General features: G+C 43.9%; 1 protein-coding gene across 5 annotated transcripts in view; it reads right to left on the reverse strand.

The window, feature by feature from the left end:
* Positions 1-18,188, reverse strand: part of LOC115154343 (PR domain zinc finger protein 15) — a 29,311-nt gene continuing 11,123 nt past the window's right edge. For 3 of the 5 annotated variants that reach the window (XM_029700483.1, XM_029700484.1, XM_029700485.1), the window contains 18 exons: positions 17,023-17,244; positions 16,746-16,899; positions 16,304-16,425; positions 14,389-14,483; positions 14,160-14,247; positions 13,757-13,924; positions 13,422-13,519; positions 13,213-13,344; positions 12,901-13,041; positions 9,504-9,667; positions 9,176-9,255; positions 8,828-8,947; positions 6,816-6,947; positions 6,497-6,580; positions 6,183-6,358; positions 4,975-5,055; positions 1,138-1,341; positions 1-896 (listed from right to left, as the gene is read on the reverse strand). In XM_029700483.1, coding sequence (XP_029556343.1) covers positions 387-896; positions 1,138-1,341; positions 4,975-5,055; positions 6,183-6,358; positions 6,497-6,580; positions 6,816-6,947; positions 8,828-8,947; positions 9,176-9,255; positions 9,504-9,667; positions 12,901-13,041; positions 13,213-13,344; positions 13,422-13,519; positions 13,757-13,924; positions 14,160-14,247; positions 14,389-14,483; positions 16,304-16,425; positions 16,746-16,899; positions 17,023-17,244 — 2,771 coding nt within the window. In that variant the 3' untranslated portion in view covers positions 1-386. Of the gene's footprint in view, positions 897-1,137; positions 1,342-4,974; positions 5,056-6,182; positions 6,359-6,496; positions 6,581-6,815; positions 6,948-8,827; positions 8,948-9,175; positions 9,256-9,503; positions 9,668-12,900; positions 13,042-13,212; positions 13,345-13,421; positions 13,520-13,756; positions 13,925-14,159; positions 14,248-14,388; positions 14,484-16,303; positions 16,426-16,745; positions 16,900-17,022; positions 17,245-18,188 lie in introns of those variants that run through there. The other 2 variants (XM_029700486.1, XM_029700487.1) reach the window with 2 other exon arrangements.

An 18,188-nucleotide genomic window follows, 5' to 3' on the forward strand; every position in this document is an offset into this window, starting at 1 on the left:
TCAATAGCTTACTTTTGTTTATGTTGATAAGTCAACCTGTGCAGTTTTGACCAAAGAAACAATGCAGCAAAATCATTTTAACTATACATCCATCTCTGTAAACAGCTTCTTCTGTGTTTTTTTTTTTTACAATAAAAGGAAGGAACAACTAATGTTGACGTAAGACAAAGTGGCTCTTGGTTCTTGTAAATGCAATCATCCTCCATCAATGTTCTCTTGTTCCAGGGATGTATTTTGGGGAGAATGTAACATAGGCATTTTGGTGACAGCATTCAAGGTCTCTAGTCCACATAGGCCTTCATAATAGGAATCGGCATTCCATGTGTGTAGACTATCCACTATCCTTCACCAGGACTGTGAGGTGACCAGCACCTCCCTTCTCCAGTCTAGCAGCTGAACATATGCTGTGTTGTGTTGGCCTGCTGCACTGCCTGGGCTTGTCTAGCCTGCTCTGGTGTTTGGGTCTCAGAGTCCTGGGCATCACCTGGAGCCCCCTCCACCACAGGGGTGACCTGGAACCCCTCAGCCTGCGTGACGGGCCTCCAGGCCAAGGTGGGGGCCTCCAGGAGTTGGCCCTGGATTGGGTTGACGAAGGTGGTCAGGTTGATGAAGTGGGCGACCGACTGTGGCCCAGTTCCGTCACCACCTGGCTCCACCGTCTCGGCTGTGAGCTCGGTGGGCCGGTTGTGGAGCATTGCGGAGCCAGTGACTGCGTCAAAGGTGACAGTGAGGATGGAGCTGTCTAGGGTGAGGGGCCGGTGGTCACTAGCCATCAGGTGGCCCAGGGCTACGGGCTGCAGGCTGGTGAACTGGGAAGGGGCATGGGAGGTGATGGGGGTCACTGTGATGCTGGTGGAGGAGGCTGAGGACGCGTTGGGGTTGGCTTGCACCACCACCTACAACAACAGCACCAGTCACATCGGGTCAGATCATACAGTATGATAGACTCACACAATCTACACATGATGTTGTGGATAACATGGAAAACTCAAAAACTCCACTTATCCATGACCAAAATACTATTTAAGACATTTATCACAGACAGGTGGACCCAATTGTAATGAGTAGAATCTCTAACCTCATATAACTTCTAACATTGATGATCAGACTAACACATGTCCAGTGTGGCACACCCACCTGTTGGATACTCTGCACAGCAGAGCTGGTCTCATCTCCCACTATGGTGGTGGTGTACTCTACTCCATTGCCTGTGAAGTCAGCGTACTTGTCAGAGTCTGGCAGCTCCAGCTCCTCCAGCTGTTTCTGCTTCTTCCTGGGCAGCCGGGGGGTCCGCTGGGGCCTCTCCCCAGAAAGTGCCTCCTTCTCTGGGGTTAGACTGGGCTACAAAGGAGGGTATGAGAACCCAAAATATTGAAGGTTCAATGCAGCCGCTTGTATCTCAATGTCAAATCATTACTGGGTAACAATAAAGTACCTTACTGTGATTGTTTTCAACGAAAAGTGTCAAAGGGGGTAGATCAGCTTTAATAGTGCAGATAGATTGTAGTTTCCATCAATGTAATTGTCTGCATAATTTCCAATCCCAAAATTTAAAAAAAATTAAAAACACACACATACAGTTGAAGTTGGAAGTTTACATACACTTAGGTTGGAGTCATTAAAACTCGTTTTTCAACCACTCCACAAATTTCTTGTTAACAAACTATAGTTTTGGCAAGTCGGTTAGGACATCTACTTTGTGCATGACACAAGTCATTTTCCCAACAATTGTTTACAGACAGATTACTTCACTTATAATTCATTCACTGTATCACAATTCCAGTGGGTCAGAAGTTTACATACACTAATTTGACTGTGCCTTTAAACAGCTTGGAAAAATCCAGAAAATGATGTCATGGCTTTAGAAGCTTCTGATTGGCTAATTGACATAATTTGAGTCAATTGGAGGTGTACCTGTGGATGCATTTCAGGGCCTACCTTCAAACTCAGTGCCTCTTTGCTTGACATCATGGGAAAATCAAAAGAAATCAGCCAAGACCCCAGAAAAAAAAATTGTAGACCTCCACAAGTCTGGTTCATCCTTGGGAGCAATTTCCAAATGCCTGAAGGTACCACATTCATCTGTACAAACAATAGTACACAAGTATAAACACCATGGGACCACGCAGCAGTCATACCGCTCAGGAAGGAGACACGTTCTATCTCCTAGAGATGAACGTACTTTGGTGCGAAAAGTGCAAATCAATCCCAGAACAACAACAAAGGACCTTGTGAAGATGCGGGAGGAAACAGGTACAAAGGTATCTATATCCACAGTAAAACGAGTCCTATATCGACATAACCTGAAAGGCCGCTCAGCAAGGAAGAAGCCACTGCTCCAAAACCGCCATAAAAAAGCCAGATTACGGTTTGCAACTGCACATGGGGACAAAGATCGTACTTTTTGGAGAAATGTCCTCTTGTCTGATGAAACAAAAATAGAACTGTTTGGCCATAATGACCATCATTATGTTTGGAGTAAAAAGGGGGATGCTTGCAAGCCGAAGAACACCATCCCAACCGTGAAGCACGGGGGTGGCAGCAACATGTTGTGGGGTTTCTTTGCTGCATGAGGGACTGGTGCACTTCACAAAATAGATGGCATCATGAGGAACGAAAATGATGTGGATATATTGAAGCAACATCTCAAGACATCAGTCAGGAAGTTAAAGCTTGGTCGCAAATGGGTCTTCCAAATTGAAAATGACCCCAAGCATACTTCCAAAGTTGTGGCAAAATGGCTTAAAGACAACAAAGTCAAGGTATTGGAGTGGCCATCACAAAGCCCTGACCTCAATCCTATAGAAAATGTGTGGGCAGAACTGAAAAGGCTGCCCACACATGTGTAAGCAAGGAGGCCTACAAACCTGACTCAGTTACACAAGCTCTGTCAGGATGAATGGGCCAAAATTCACCCAACTTATTGTGGGAAGCTTGTGGAAGGCTACCCAAAACGTTTGACCCAAGTTACACAATTTAAAGGCAATGCTACCAAATACTAATTGAGTGTATGTAAACTTCTGACCCACTGGGAATGTGATGAAAGAAATAAAAGCTGAAATATATAATTCTCTCTACTATTATTCTGACATTTCACATTCTTAAAATAAAGTGGTGATCCTAACTGACCTAAGACAGGGAATTTTTACTAGGATTAAATGTCAGGAATTGTGAAAAACTGAGCTTAAATGTATTTGGCTAAGGTGTATGTAAACTTCCGACTTCAACTATATATATATATATATATATAATAAAAAAAATATAATATATAATATATATTACACAAATACACACTACCGTTCAAAAGTTTGGGGTCACTTACAAAAAAAGAAATATTTTTTGTCCATTAAAATAACATCAAATTGATCAGAAATGCAGTGCATCAATGAATCAAATGTATTTATAAAGCCCTTCTTACATCAGCTGATGTCACAAAGTGCTGTGCAGAAACCCAGCCTAAAACCCCAAACAGCAAGCAACGCAGGTGTAGAAGCACGGTGGCTAGGAAAAACTCACTAGAAAGGCCAGAACCTAAGAAGAAACCTAGAGAGGAACCAGGCTATGAGGGGTGGCCCGTCCTCTTCTGGCTGTGCCAGGTGGAGATTATAATAGAACATGGCCAAGATGTTCATAGATGACCAGCAGGGTCAAACAATAATAAGTGGTTGTAGAGGGTGCAACAGGTCAGCACCTCAGGAGTAAATGTCAGTTGGCTTTTCATAGCCGATCAGTGTAGATATTGTTAATTTTGTAAATGACTAATGTAGCTGGAAACGGCAGATTTTTTAATGGAATATCTACATAGGCGTACAGAGGCCCATTATCAGCAACCATCACTCCTGTGTTCCAATGGCACGTTGTGTTAGCTAATCCAAGTTTATCATTTTAAAAGGCTAATTGATCATTAGAAAACCCTTTTGCAATTATGTTAGCACAGCTGAAAACTGTTGTTCTCATTAAAGAAGCAATAAAACTGGCCTTCTTTAGACTAGTTGAGTATCTGGAGCATCAGCAATTGTGGGTTCGATTACAGACTCAAAATGGCCAGAAACAAATAACTTTCTTCTGAAACCTGTCAGTCTATTCTTGTTCTGAGTTATTAGGGCTATTCCATGCGAGAAATTGCCAAGAAACTGAAGATCTCGTACAACGCTGTGTACTACTCCCTTAACAGAACAGCGCAAACTGGCTCGAACCAGAATAGAAAGAGGAGTGGGAGGCCTCGGTACACAACTGAGCAAGAGGACAAGTACGTTAAGAGTGTCTAGTTTGAGAAACAGACGCCTCGCAAGTCCTCAACTGGCAGCATCATTAAATAGTACCCACAAAATACCAGTCTCAACGGTGAAGAGGTGACTCTGGGATGCTGGCCTTCTAGGCAGAGTTCCTCTGTCCAGTGTCTGTGTTCTCTTGCCCATCTTAATCTTTTATTTTTATTGGCCAGTCTGAGATATGGCTTTTTCTTTGCAACTCTGCCTAGAAGGCCAGGTGCATCCTGTTTCCATTGATCATCCTTGAGATGTTTCTACAACTTGATTGGAGTCCACCTGTGGTAAATTCAATTGGAAAGGCACACACCTGTCTAAGGTCTCAGTCAAAACATTCGAAACCAAGAAAACATTTATTAAAGTCCCCAGTTACAATAAATGCGGCCTCAGGATATGCGGTTTCCAGTTTGCACAAATCCCAGTGTAGTTCCTTGAGAGCCGTCGCAGTGTTGGATTAAGGGGGAATATACACGGCTGCGACGATGATGGAAGACAATTCTCTCGGGAGGTAACGCTTTTGGCATTTGATGGTGAGATATTCCAGATTGGGAGAACAAAATGACTTGAATTCCTGTACGTTTCCACAATCACACATCATGAAACACAGGACAATCACGTTTTGACTGCATTGGGCTTTTAAAATAGTTTCATCTGTGCATATATGCTACTTAGCTCACCACCATAGGCTTTGTATGGCTCTACGTACCTGCACAATGCAGATGCTTGACTCATCGATGTTTGAGTCTTCTTGGAGCTCGTCAAACTCATCTATTCTTACAGTGACCACCTGGGGTTGGAGGTAAGATCAGAAGCACACAGGTTTAAATAAAACTGAGACTTCACTATCACAGACAGGTGGGATAGAAAATTATGTTTAAAACAGAGATGGCCAACTCTAGGTCTGGAGAACATGACAGAAAATGGCTGTTTCAGCTGATACTCTAAGAATTCCATTTAAGTTGTGATAGATCTCATGCATATATGGTTTAACCCTTACTGTCCCAGCTCACCTTGGGGTGTTTATATGGTTTAACCCTTACTGTCCCAGCTCACCTCGGGGTGTTTATATGGTTTAATCCTTACTGTCCCAGCTCACCTCGGGGTGTTTATATGGTTTAACCCTTACTGTCCCAGCTCACCTCGGGGTGTTTATATGGTTTAATCCTTACTGTCTCAGCTCACCTCGGGGTGTTTATATGGTTTAACCCTTACTGTCCCAGCTCACCTCGGGGTGTTTATATGGTTTAATCCTTACTGTCCCAGCTCACCTCGGGGTGTTTATATGGTTTAACCCTTACTGTCCCAGCTCACCTCGGGGTGTTTTATATGGTTTAATCCTTACTGTCCCAGCTCACCTCGGGGTGTTTATATGGTTTAACCCTTACTGTCCCAGCTCACCTCGGGGTGTTTATATGGTTTAACCCTTACTGTCCCAGCTCACCTCGGGGTGTTTATATGGTTTAACCCTTACTGTCCCAGCTCACCTCGGGGTGTTTATATGGTTTAACCCTTACTGTCCCAGCTCACCTCGGGGTGTTTATATGGTTTAACCCTTACTGTCCCAGCTCACCTCGGGGTGTTTATATGGTTTAACCCTTACTGTCCCAGCTCACCTCGGGGTGTTTATATGGTTTAATCCTTACTGTCCCAGCTCACCTCGGGGTGTTTATATGGTTTAACCCTTACTGTCCCAGCTCACCTCGGGGTGTTTATATGGTTTAATCCTTACTGTCCCAGCTCACCTCGGGGTGTTTATATGGTTTAATCTTTACTGTCCCAGCTCACCTCGGGGTGTTTATATGGTTTAATCTTTACTGTCCCAGCTCACCTCGGGGTGTTTATATGGTTTAATCCTTACTGTCCCAGCTCACCTCGGGGTGTTTATATGGTTTAACCCTTACTGTCCCAGCACACCTCGGGGTGTTTGCGCCTCATGTGGCGGTTCATGGAGGCTCGGGTGGACACCTTGGTGCCACACAGGTGACAGCTATGGGCCTCCACCTTCTCATGGGTCAGCTGCACATGCTTCTGGAGCATGTATTCTGTCACATACTTCTTATCACACACTGCACACGACCACGTCTTCCCCACTGGGGAGCGAGAGAGAGAAAGGGAGAGAGACAGCTCTATTAACAGCTCTCAAAAGATAAAGAAACTTTGAGAAGGTATTCATGGAGTTGTCAAAACACACCATATATGAAACTATGAGTATTCATCCAGGAACTTACCTGTGTGAATAAGCTTGTGTGTCTCCATGGTGTTCCTCTCACTGAAGGTCTTCCCACACAACTCACACATGAAGTCCTTTATTCCTGTAGGAGTAGAAACAGTACATCTGTCAGTGTAAGCCTTAACCCAATGAGCCCTTTGTACAGCACTTGTAACTTACATGCTTCATTAGCGTTGCTGTATCTGTAAGATTTGACAAATGTTTGGTCATGTACAGTATGTTAGCTTAAAGTGCCCAGCCCATGTTTACGAATGAAAGTGGCCTCTTTTTTCATTCCTCTGGGTTGTTTTGTATTGTTGTTGCTGGGTCCATCTCACCTGTGTGTCTCTTGTAGTGTTTCAGCATGTTGACCTTCTGGGCAAACTTACGGTTGCACTCCTTACACTCGTGCTCTTTGATGCCCTTATGCAGCTTCATATGGTGCCTCAGCGCATGCTTGGTCTTCATCCCTGCAGAGAACACATTGGCTTAATTTCTTAGCTTTACCTTTATATATGTTTTTACTCAAAAAAAGTACAGTGAGGGGAAAAGTATTTGATCCCCTGCTGATTTTGTACGTTTGCCCACTGACAAAGAAATGATCAGTCTATAATTTTAATGGTTGGCTTATTTGAACAGTGAGACAGAATAACAACAACAAAAATCCAGAAAAACGCATGTCAGAAATGTTATACATTGATTTGCATTTTAATGAGGGGAATAAGTATTTGACCCCTCTGCAAAACCTGACTTTGTACTTGGAGGCAAAACCCTTGTTGGCAATCACAGAGGTCAGACGTTTCTTGTAGTTGGCCACCAGGTTTGCACACATCTCAGGAGGGATTTTGTCCCCCTCCTCTTTGCAGATCTTCTCCAAGTCATTAAGGTTTCGAGGCTGACGTTTGGTAACTGGAACCTTCAGCTCCCTCCACAGATTTTCTCTGGGATTAAGGTCTGGAGACTGGCTAGGCCACTCCAGGACCTTAATGTGCTTCTTCTTGAGCCACTCCTTTGTTGCCTTGGCCGTGTGTTTTGGGTCATTGCCATGCTGGAATACCCATCCACGACCCATTTTCAATGCCCTGGCTGAGGGAAGGAGGTTCTCACCCAAGATTTGACGGTGCATGGCCCCGTCCATCATCCCTTTGATGTGGTGAAGTTGTCCTCTCCCCTTAGCAGAAAAACACCCCCAAAGCATAATGTTTCCACCTCCATGTTTAATGGTGGAGATGGTGTTCTTGGGGTCATAGGCAGCATTCCTCCTCCTCCAAACACGGTGAGTTGAGTTGATGTCAAAGAGCTCCAGTTTGGTCTCATCTGACCACAACACTTTCACCAGTTGTCCTCTGAGTCATTCAGATGTTCATTGGCAAACTTCAGATGTGCATGTATATGTATTCTTGAGCAGGGGGACCTTGCGGGCGCTGCAGGATTTCAGTCCTACGACGTAGTGTGTTACCAATTGTTTTCTTGGTGACTATGGTCCCAGCTGCCTTGAGATCATTGACAAGATCCTCCCGTGTAGTTCTGGGCTGATTCCTCACTGTTCTCATGATCATTGCAACGCCACGAGGTGAGATCTTGCATGGAGCCACAGGCCGAGGGATATTGACAGTTCTTTTGTGTTTCTTCCATTTGTGAATAATCGCACCAAATGTTGTCACCTTCTCACCAAGCTGCTTGGCGATGGTCTTGTAGCCCATTCCAGCCTTGTGTAGGTCTACAATCTTGTCCCTGACATCCTTGGAGAGCTCTTTGGTCTTGGCCATGGTGGAGAGTTTGGAATCTGATTGATTGCTTCTGGCTCCCAGGTGTCTTTTATACAGGTAACAAACTGAGATTAGGAGCACTCCCTTTAAGAGTGTGCTCCTAATCTCAGCCCGTTACCTGTATAAAAGACACCTGGGAGCCAGAAATCTTTCTGATTGAGAGGGGGTCAAATACTTATTTCCCTCATTAAAATGCAAATCAATTTATTACATTTTTGACATGCGTTTTTATGATTTTTTTTGTTGTTATTCTGTCTCTCACTGTTCAAATAAACCTACCATTAAAATTATAGACTGATCATTTCTTTGTCAGTGGGCAAACGTACAAAATCAGCAGGGGATCAAATACTTTTTTCCCTCACTGTATATACAGCACATGCTTAATCAGAACACTTTTCCCATTCATAAAGTGGCATATTTCTTGTTTTTGTCAGTCAAGGTAAAAGGCTTGGCCAAGGAGCATTTGGAAATTCCACCACCAATGTAGGTCAATTTGGTCTCCATTTCTAGTCTATTAGCCAAACCCCTTTACCCCTAACTACCGTATGTGACAAGCATAGTTGTCATGGTGATGGCCTCACCTTTCCCACACTCGGCACAGAGGAAGTCTCTGATGTTGTCATGGACCCTCAGGTGTTCCTTTAGCATGTCCTTCCTGGCAAATGACCTCCCACACTGGTCACAACCGTGGCTCTTCACCCCTGGGTGGACAACATTACAGAGGAGACAGCAAAAGAAAAGTTTAATAAGCCCATAAAAATCAGATGGAATGAACAATATTCTTTATATCTTCATCATGCCTTCAATACAAATATTGTGTGAATAATCATAGTGCCAAAATCGGTGATTGATGCGTGTTAAAGTACAGAATGTAATGTGGTCCAGTATCTACAAAGTATATTGGTTGAGATGAAGGCTTCAGTTCATACCTGTGTGGATGACCTTGTGTCTCTCCAAGTTGCCGATGCTGTTGAAGATTCGGCTACACATTTCACAGGGATGGATGTACCTTTTGAGCAAAATGAAAAGTGTAACAGATTGGGTTATAGTCTGAGTGCTAGTAACTAGCCAATAGTGAGACTGTACAACAGTGCACCTGTTCTATATCTCTGTGTCCCTGTACCATTTTTTCACACTCCCCGGTCCCCACCGGTTTTCTACCCATCTCTCTCCATCCCTGTCCCATATCCCTGTGTCTCATCTCTCTCCACCCCTGACCCATGCCCCTGTCTCTCATCTCTATGTCCCCCGTCTCACCTCTGCACTGCAGGGTCTGGGAGCTGTTCTCTGTGGATGACCAGGTGGGCATGGTATGTGGCTTTTAGAGCAAAGCGCCGGTTACAGATGATGCAGCCATAACCCCTCTCTTTGTGCAAGTCCATGATGTGCTTCAGGTAGTCTCTGCCCTTGAAGAACGTCACCTACAAATACAAAGACATCAGGGTCTAACATGAAGAGTGTGAGTGTGTCTGTTTGACCACCACAGTGGTGAAGGTTTGTTTGTGTGACAGAATGTGTGTCGGGATGTGGAATTTGTGTGAATATGTGTGTGTGTCAAATCAAAGTTTATTCGTCACATACACAGTTCACAGCAGGTATAAACGATGCAGCGAAATACTTACTTGCAAGCTCACTCAACAGTGCAGTAGAAATATCAATATAATCGAAAGTGAAATAAAAATGTAAAAGTTGTGGGAGAAATTAGTATGCATAATAATAGTAAACATAGTAATATAACTGATATACACAGTAGGATATACAGTATGAATGATGAATGTGCTATGTAAAGTAACTATCTACAAATATAAATTGGAGAGTGTTTTGGTCGTGCAGTTGAATAAAATAGTATATAAATAGAACAGCAGCATTGTGTGTGTGTGTGTGTGTGCGTGTGCGTGTGCGTGTGTGTGTGAGTGAGGATGTGTGTGTGTGTGCTTGTGTGTAAGCGTTGGATGTGTGGAGGGTCAGTGCAAATAGTCTCTAAGGTACAGGTCTGAGAAATTAGGCAGCTAGAATTAGCTGTTCAGCAGTCTGGTGGCCTTGTGGTTGAAGCTGTCTCGGAGCCTGTTGGTCCGAGACCCGATACTCTGATACCGCTTGCCAGATGGTAGCGGAGTGAACAGTCTGTGGCTCGGGTGACTGGAGTCCTTGACGATCTTCCGGGCCTTCCTCAGACACCGCCTGGTGTAAATGTCCTGGAGAGCAGAGAACTCGCCCCCAGTTACAGTTGAAGTGGGAAGTTTACATACACTTAGGTTGGAGTCATTAAAACTCGTTTTTCAACCACTCCACAAATTTCTTGTTAACAAACTATAGTTTTGGCAAGTCAGTTAGGACATCTACTTTGTGCATGACACAAGTCATTATTCCAACAATTGTTTACAGACAGATTACTTCACTTATAATTCACTGTATCACAATTCCAGTGGGTCAGAAGTTTACATACACTAAATTGACTGTGCCTTTAAACAGCTTGGAAAATTCCAGAAAATGATGTCATGGCTTTAGAAGCTTCTGAAAGGCTAATTGACATAATTTGAGTCAATTGGAGGTGTACCTGTGGATGTATTCAAGACCTACCTACCTTTCAACTCAGTGCCTCTTTGCTTGACATCATGGGAAAATCAAAAGAAACTAGCCAAGACCTCAGAAAAAAAATTGTAGACCTCCACAAGTCTGGTTCATCCTTGGGAGCAATTTCCAAACGCTGAAGGTACCACGTTCATCTGTACAAACAATAGTACGCAAGTTTAAACACCATGGGAGCACGCAGCCGTCATACCGCTTAGGAAGGAGATGCGTTCTGTCTCCTAGAGATGAACGTACTTTGGTGTGAAAAGTGCAAATCAATCCCAGAACAACAGCAAAGGACCTTGTGAAGATGCTGGAGGAAACAGGTACAAAGGTATCTATATCCACAGTAAAACGAGTCCTATTTCGACGTAACCTGAAAGGCCGCTCAGCAAGGAAGAAGCCACTGCTCCAAAACCGCCATAAAAAAGCCAGACTATGGTTTGCAACTGCACATGGGGACTAAGATCATACTTTTTGGAGAAATGTCCTCTGGTCTGATGAAACAAAAATAGAACTGTTTGGCCATAATGACCATTACTATGTTGGGAGGAAAAAGGGGGAGGCTTGCAAGCCGAAGAATACCATCCCAACCGTGAAGCACAGGGATGGCAGCATCATGTTGTGGGGGTGCTTTGCTGCAGGAGGGACTGGTGCACTTCACAAAATAGATGGCATCATAAGGAATGAAAATTATGTGGATATATTGAGGCAACATCTCAAGACATCAGTCGGGAAGTTAAAGCTTGGTCGCAAATGGGTCTTCCAAAGTCAAGGTATTGGAGTGGCCATCACAAAGCCCTGACCTCAAACAAATAGAACATTTATGGGCAGAACTGAAAAAGCGTGTGCGAGCCAGGAGGCCTACAAACCTGACTCAGTTACACCATCTCTGTCAGGTGGAATGGGCCAAAATTCACCCAACTTATTGTGGGAAGCTTGTGGAAGGCTACCCGAAACATTTGACGCAAGTTAAACGATTTAAAGGCAATGCTACCAAATACTAATTGAGTGTATGTAAACTTAAAATAAAAGCTGAAATAAATCATTCTCTCTACTATTATTCTGACATTTCACATTCTTAAAATAAAGTTTTGATCCTAACTGAACCAAGACAGGGAATTTTTACTAGGATTAAATGTCAGGAATTGTGAAAAACTCAGTTTAAATGTATTTGGCTAAGGTGTATGTAAACTTCCGACTTCAACTGTATGTATTGGTTCGTCTGCACCACCCTCTGTAGAGCCTTGCGGTTGAGGGTGGTGCAGTTGCCATACCAGGCGGTTATGCAGCCAGACAATAATTTTTCAATGGTGCATCTATAGAATTTCATGAGGATCCGAGAGGCCATGCCAAATTTCATCAGTCACCTGAGGTTGAAGTCTGTGTGTTGGGACCATGTCAGGTCCTCTGTGATGTGCACGCCGATGAACTTGAAGCTTTTGACCTTCTCCACCGCAGTCCCATCGATGGGGATGGGGGTGTGCTCCCTCCCGTTTCCTGTAGTCCACATTCAGCTCCTTGGTCTTACTGACATTGAGGGAGAGGTTGTTGTCCTGGCACCACTCTGCCAGGTCTCTAACCTCCTCCACGTAGTTTTGTCAGTGTCTGTGAGCAGGCCTACCACCGTTGTGTCGTCTGCAAACTTAATGATGGTGTTGGAGTCGTGGGTGAACAGGTAGTACAGGAGGTGGCTGAGCACACACCTCTGAGGGGCCCCCTGAGCTTAATGATGTGCTTGGAGGAGACTATGGTGTTGAAAGCTGAGCTGTGAACAGCATTCTCACAAAGGTATTCCTCTTGTCCAGATTGGATAGGGCAGTGTGCTGTGCAATGGCGATTGTGTCGTCCGTGAATCTGTGGGGGCGGTATGCAAATGGTAGTGGGTCTGGGGTGTCAAGTAAGGTGGAGCTCAAAGCAATAGTCAGGTTACCTTTGCTTGCTTGGGTACAGGAACAGTGGTGGACACCTTGAAGCATGTGGAGATTATAGACTGGGACAGGGAGTGGTTGAGTATGTCCATAAAAGTCTTACTCACATCGGCCAGCGATATGGAGTATATGTCTGTGTGTGTGTGACTGACCTGACACTTCTTGCAGCTGTATTTGTGGGTCTCTTGGTCATCGTCTTCATCCTCATCATCAGTGTTGTCACTGCTGTCCACTGAGATGCCAATCTTTCTGGTGAACTCCTCCCTCTCCTGCTCGTCCATCAGGGCTATGTCCTTCGGAACACACAACCACAAGAAGTTGAACAACGACACCAATATGGACCTAGTGTCAATCTCTATCTCGTTCTGTCATTTTTGAGAGTTTGCCAAATATTTGGTCATGTCGAAGGTCAAAAGAAGCATGAACTAAATGTTTTATTGCAAAATCAACCTAAACTCTCTCACCTTAAAGTGCACGTGAATATGGTCCCTCAGGACGTCCACTCTGAAGAACTTGCGTCCGCAGATCTCACAGGTGTACTTCTTATCCCCGTGAGTCAGCAGATGCTTGTTCATGTTGCTCCTGCAGGAAAACACCTGGATACACACAGTCAGGGTAAATATCTTCTTTCAAATATTATTTGATATATTTTCAGGTATCTGTGTCATCTCACCTTGCCGCAGATAGGACATTCTGAAGGCTCCTTCCTGTATTTGCTCCCTTCCTCCCCATTGGCCTCCAGCTCCTCACTCTTCAGGTCTTTTGGGTTTGCTGAGACATACAATAACAGTACAGCTGAGCACTAAGGTGCTGAGAGAAGTGTTGATTGATGCTTTGGGATATAACACGTCATGATCCAGCCACTTGTAAAAGCTCTGCTGTGTTGATGTATACAATCAAGTACATCATATACTAGAACATACTTCAAACGTATAATAAACGCCAGAGTATCAATACAATAGTAATAAAGAAAGATCACGCCCTCCTGGTCCCTCTGCCAGTACTGACCCGCAGTATGTCTCCTCTGGTGGTCCTGCATAACGTCCTTGCGGTAGAACATCTTGCTGCAGATCTCACAGGTGTAAAGCTTCTCTCTATGCTTCTTCTTGTGCTTAGAGAGGTTACTGTTGGTGGAGAAGAACCTCGAGCAGATCTCACACTGGAATGTCTTGTCATCTGCCACCACAGGACCAAGAACAAACAATCAGACTAGTCATTAAATTAAATAAATATTGATGGATAGGATATTGTGTGAACGACGTTACAGACAGGACAATGAAACAGTACAGTACAACAAGGGACACAACTGTGCAGTAACATCAGAAGTCTTTCAAAAGGTGAAAAAAGATTGCCGACACCCCAACAAATGGTCTGCAACTAAATTATGTTTTCCAATTCATGGTGAACTTACCTGTCTTACAGTTGTGGAACTTCAATGCATTCTCCACACGGAAGGCTTTGTCGCATGTGTTACATTTGTACCTGTACTCTACGTCGAGCTGGAGGGGGAGACACACAAGTGATACATGAGTGATACACACAATGTACAGTGAATCAAGGAGCTATCCACTGCAACAGAAAAAGCGACTATCCTGGGGAAAAGCTGTAAAGGCCAAAAGCATTGATCTAGGTGTGCCTACCTCATTTTTGCTGTGCTTGTATGAGATGTGCTGTTTCAAGCTCTCCTTGCGGCTGAACATTTTGTCACAGTCATCACATTTAAACAGCTTATCACCTAAGAGAGCACAGGCAAACAAACAAAACATACCGTATGTATTATTGTGTATATGTGTATGTCTGTATGATACAGAGTATTCGGAAAGTATTCAGACCTCTTGACTTTTTCCACATTTTGTTACGTTAAAGCCTTATTCTAAAATTGATTAAAATGTTATTCCCCCCTCATAAATTGACACACAATACCCCATACTGGTCCCGTGTGGCTCAGTTGGTAGAGCATGGTGTTTGCAACGCCAGGGTTGTGGGTTCGATTCCCACGGGGGACCAGTACGGGGGGAAAAAAATATGAAATGTATGCATTCACTACTGTAAGTCGTTCTGGATAAGAGCGTCTGCTAAATGTAAAAATGTAAATAAATACAAATCAAAACTGTTTTTTTTTGTTTTATTTGCAAATGTATATAAAAAATATATAATATTTACATAAGTATTCAGACCCTTTACTCATTACTTTGTTGAAGCACCTGGCAGCAATTATAGTCTTGAGTGTTCTTGGGTATGACGCTACAAGCTTGGCACACCTGTATTTGGGGAGTTTTTCCCATTCTTCTCTGCAGATCTTCTCAAGCTCTGTCAGGTTGGATAGGGAGCGTAGCTGCACAGCTATTTTCAGGTCTCTCTAGAGATGTTCAATCGGGTTCAAGTCTGGGCTCTGGCTGGGCCACTCAAGGACATTCAGAGATATGTCCCGAAGCCACTCCTGCATTGTCTTGGCTGTGTGCTTAGGGTTGTTGTCCTGTTGGAAGGTGAACCTGAGGTCTTGAGCTCTCTGGAGCAGGTTTACTTCAAGGATCTCTCTGTACTTTGCTCTGTTCATGTTTCCCTCGATCCTGACTAGTCTCCCAGTCGCTGAAAAACATCCCCACAGCAAGTTGCTGCCACCAACATGCTTTACCGAAGGGAATGTGCCAGGTTTCCTCACGTGATGCTTGGCATTCAGGCCAAATAGTTCAATCTTTGTTTCATCAGACCAGAGAATTTTGTTTCTCATGGTTCAGAGAGTCTTTAGGTGCCTTTTGGCAAACTCCAAGAGGGCTGCCATGTGCCTTTTACTGAAGAGTGGCTTCCATCTGGCAACTATACCATAAAGGCCTGATTGGTGGAGTGCTGCAGACATGGTTGTCCTTCTGGAAGGTTCTCCAATCTCCACAGAGGAACTCTGGAGCTCTGTCAGAGTGACCATCGGGTTCTTGGTCACCTGACCAAGACCCTTCTCCCCAGATCCGCTCCCCCGATTGCTCAGCTCTAGGAAGAGTCTTGGTGGTTCCAAATGTCTTCCATTTAAGAATGATGGAGGCCACTGTGTTCTTGGGGACCTTCTTCGCTGCATAATTTTTTTGGTAGCCTTCCCCAGATCTGTGCTTCGACACAATCATGTCTCGGAGAACTAAGGACAATTCCTTCAACCTCATGGCTTGGTTTTTGCTCTGACATGCACTGTCAACTGTGGGACCTTATATAGACAGGCATGTGCCTTTCCAAATCATGTGCAATCAATTGAAATTACCACAGGTGGACTCCAATCAAATTGCAGAAACATCTCAAGGATGATCAATGGAAACAGGATGCACCTGAGCTCAATTTCGAGTCTCATAGAAAAGGGTTTGAATACATGTGTAAATAAGGTATTTCTGTTTTTTTTTTAATAAATTGCACAAATTTCTAAAAACCTGTTTCATCTTTGTCATTATGGGGTATTGTGTGTAGATTGATGATTAGTAATCACAGTGATCTCCACGGATGCTGCTCTTCAGAGAGAAGTCCTGGCACAAAAAACACAGGGACAAAAAAAGGAGGGAGTAGAGGCGGGATTACCGTGGGAGCGGATGTGTCTGTTGAGGTTGCTGCTGTTCTGAAAGACCTTGTTGCAGAGGGTGCACTTGTAAACCCTCTTATGGTCTACTCCCTGCCGCAGGAACCTCTTCCTCGACTCAGGCCTGGGAAGAAGAAACAAGGGCAAGATAGTAGAAAGAGTGAGAGAGAAGAGAGAGGGACAAGACAGTGTGGAGAGAATGAGAGAGAGGAGAGAAGGACAAGACAGTGTGGAGAGAGTGAGAGAGAGGAGAGAAGGACAAGACAGTGTGGAGAGAGCGAGAGAGAGGAGAGAAGGACAAGACAGTGTGGAGAGAGAGTAAGAATATGATGAAAGTTTAACTGTAGTTGAAAGATAGCGATGAAAAATTAGGACTCTACTTAGAGACATTTACTTTGGCAATGTAAGTCATGACAGTATAGTGGAAAGGGTGTTGATCCTTACTTCCCAGCGGAGAGGAGGGTGCGGGTAAGCCTGGGCATGGTGACAGCCACCTCATCAGGGCCAATCTCCAGGTCATTGTCATCCAGCATGGCCTCTCCTCCGTCTGTAGGGACCGTGTTGAGGGCTTTTTCTACTGGCTCTAATGACGCTGCAACTAAAAGCAGGAAGGTATAAATGAAAATCACATTTTGAAGAGAGAATATGGTGGAAATTGAACAGTGCATGTGATGGGGTAGTCAATAATGTAACAACGAAAAAGAGGTGGAACCGGTCTTACTTTTCTTCTGTGCCGCTATAGTTGCAGCACTAGGTTTCCGTCCTCCTTTGGCCCTCTTCCCCGTACTTCTCTTATGAGATGGCAGAGGGGGAGGAGCAGGGATGGGCTCAGCACTGAGGCAGTCGTCAGGGGTTACTAGTTCTGCTTCCTCCAGCTGCTGAGGCTGGTTGTCAGGGGGCAGGGCTACAGCCTTCAGTTCCTGGAGGTGGCTTAGCAGGTGATCTGGCAAGAAGTTTTTCATGTAAACACAGAAGAGCACCTCTTCCTCTTAAATATTGTCCTGATTAATATGAGCAATTCAGCCGCCTGTCTTAACCCAACTCTGAAGCCCTCAACCATCATGGAAGCCTTCTATATAATGGATGTGCTGGTATATTAAGGAAGGAAAGGTTATATATATTTTATATTTGAGATTCTTCAAAGTAGCCATCCTTTGCCTTGATGACTGCTTTGCACACACTTGGCATTCTCTCAACCAGTTTCATGAGATTGTCACCTGGAACGCATTTTAATTAACAGGTGTGCCTTGTTAAGTTTAGGCGTCACGCTAGCGGGACAACTTCCGGTTTAACTGGAGGGCGCGCAATTCAAATAAATAATCATAAAAATTATAGATATTAAACATTTAGGTACATACAAGTGTCTTATATCGGTTGAAAGCTTAAATTCTTGTTAATCTAACTGCACTGTCCGATTTACAGTAGCTATTACAGCGAAAACATGCCATGCGATTGTTTGAGGACGGAGCCCCACATCAAAATATTTTCCCACCAGCTCAGGTTTCATACATTCACAAATAACGATTAAATATTCACTTACTTTTTGAAAATCTTCCTCTGATTTGTCATCCAAAGGGTCCCAGCTATAACATGTAGTGTTGTTTTGTTAGATAAAATCCTTCTTTGTATCTCAAAAAGTCAGTTTAGTTGGTGCCCCCGATTTGAGTAATCCACTCGTTCAACATGCAGAGAAAGGAATCCGAAAATCTACAACTAAACTTTGTTTCAACAAGTCAAAATACATTTCAATTTACTCCTCAGATACCCTAAAATGTAATCAAACTATAATATTTCTTACGGAAAGAAGTATGTTCAATAGGAAACTGATTTTAGCAGGTGCGTCCTGTCTTCATGGCGTGCGCAAACACAAATTTCCAAGACTGTGTC

The sequence above is a fragment of the Salmo trutta genome, chromosome 19 (assembly GCF_901001165.1).
Source record: "Salmo trutta chromosome 19, fSalTru1.1, whole genome shotgun sequence".
In the NCBI taxonomy this organism is placed as follows: domain Eukaryota; kingdom Metazoa; phylum Chordata; class Actinopteri; order Salmoniformes; family Salmonidae; genus Salmo; species Salmo trutta.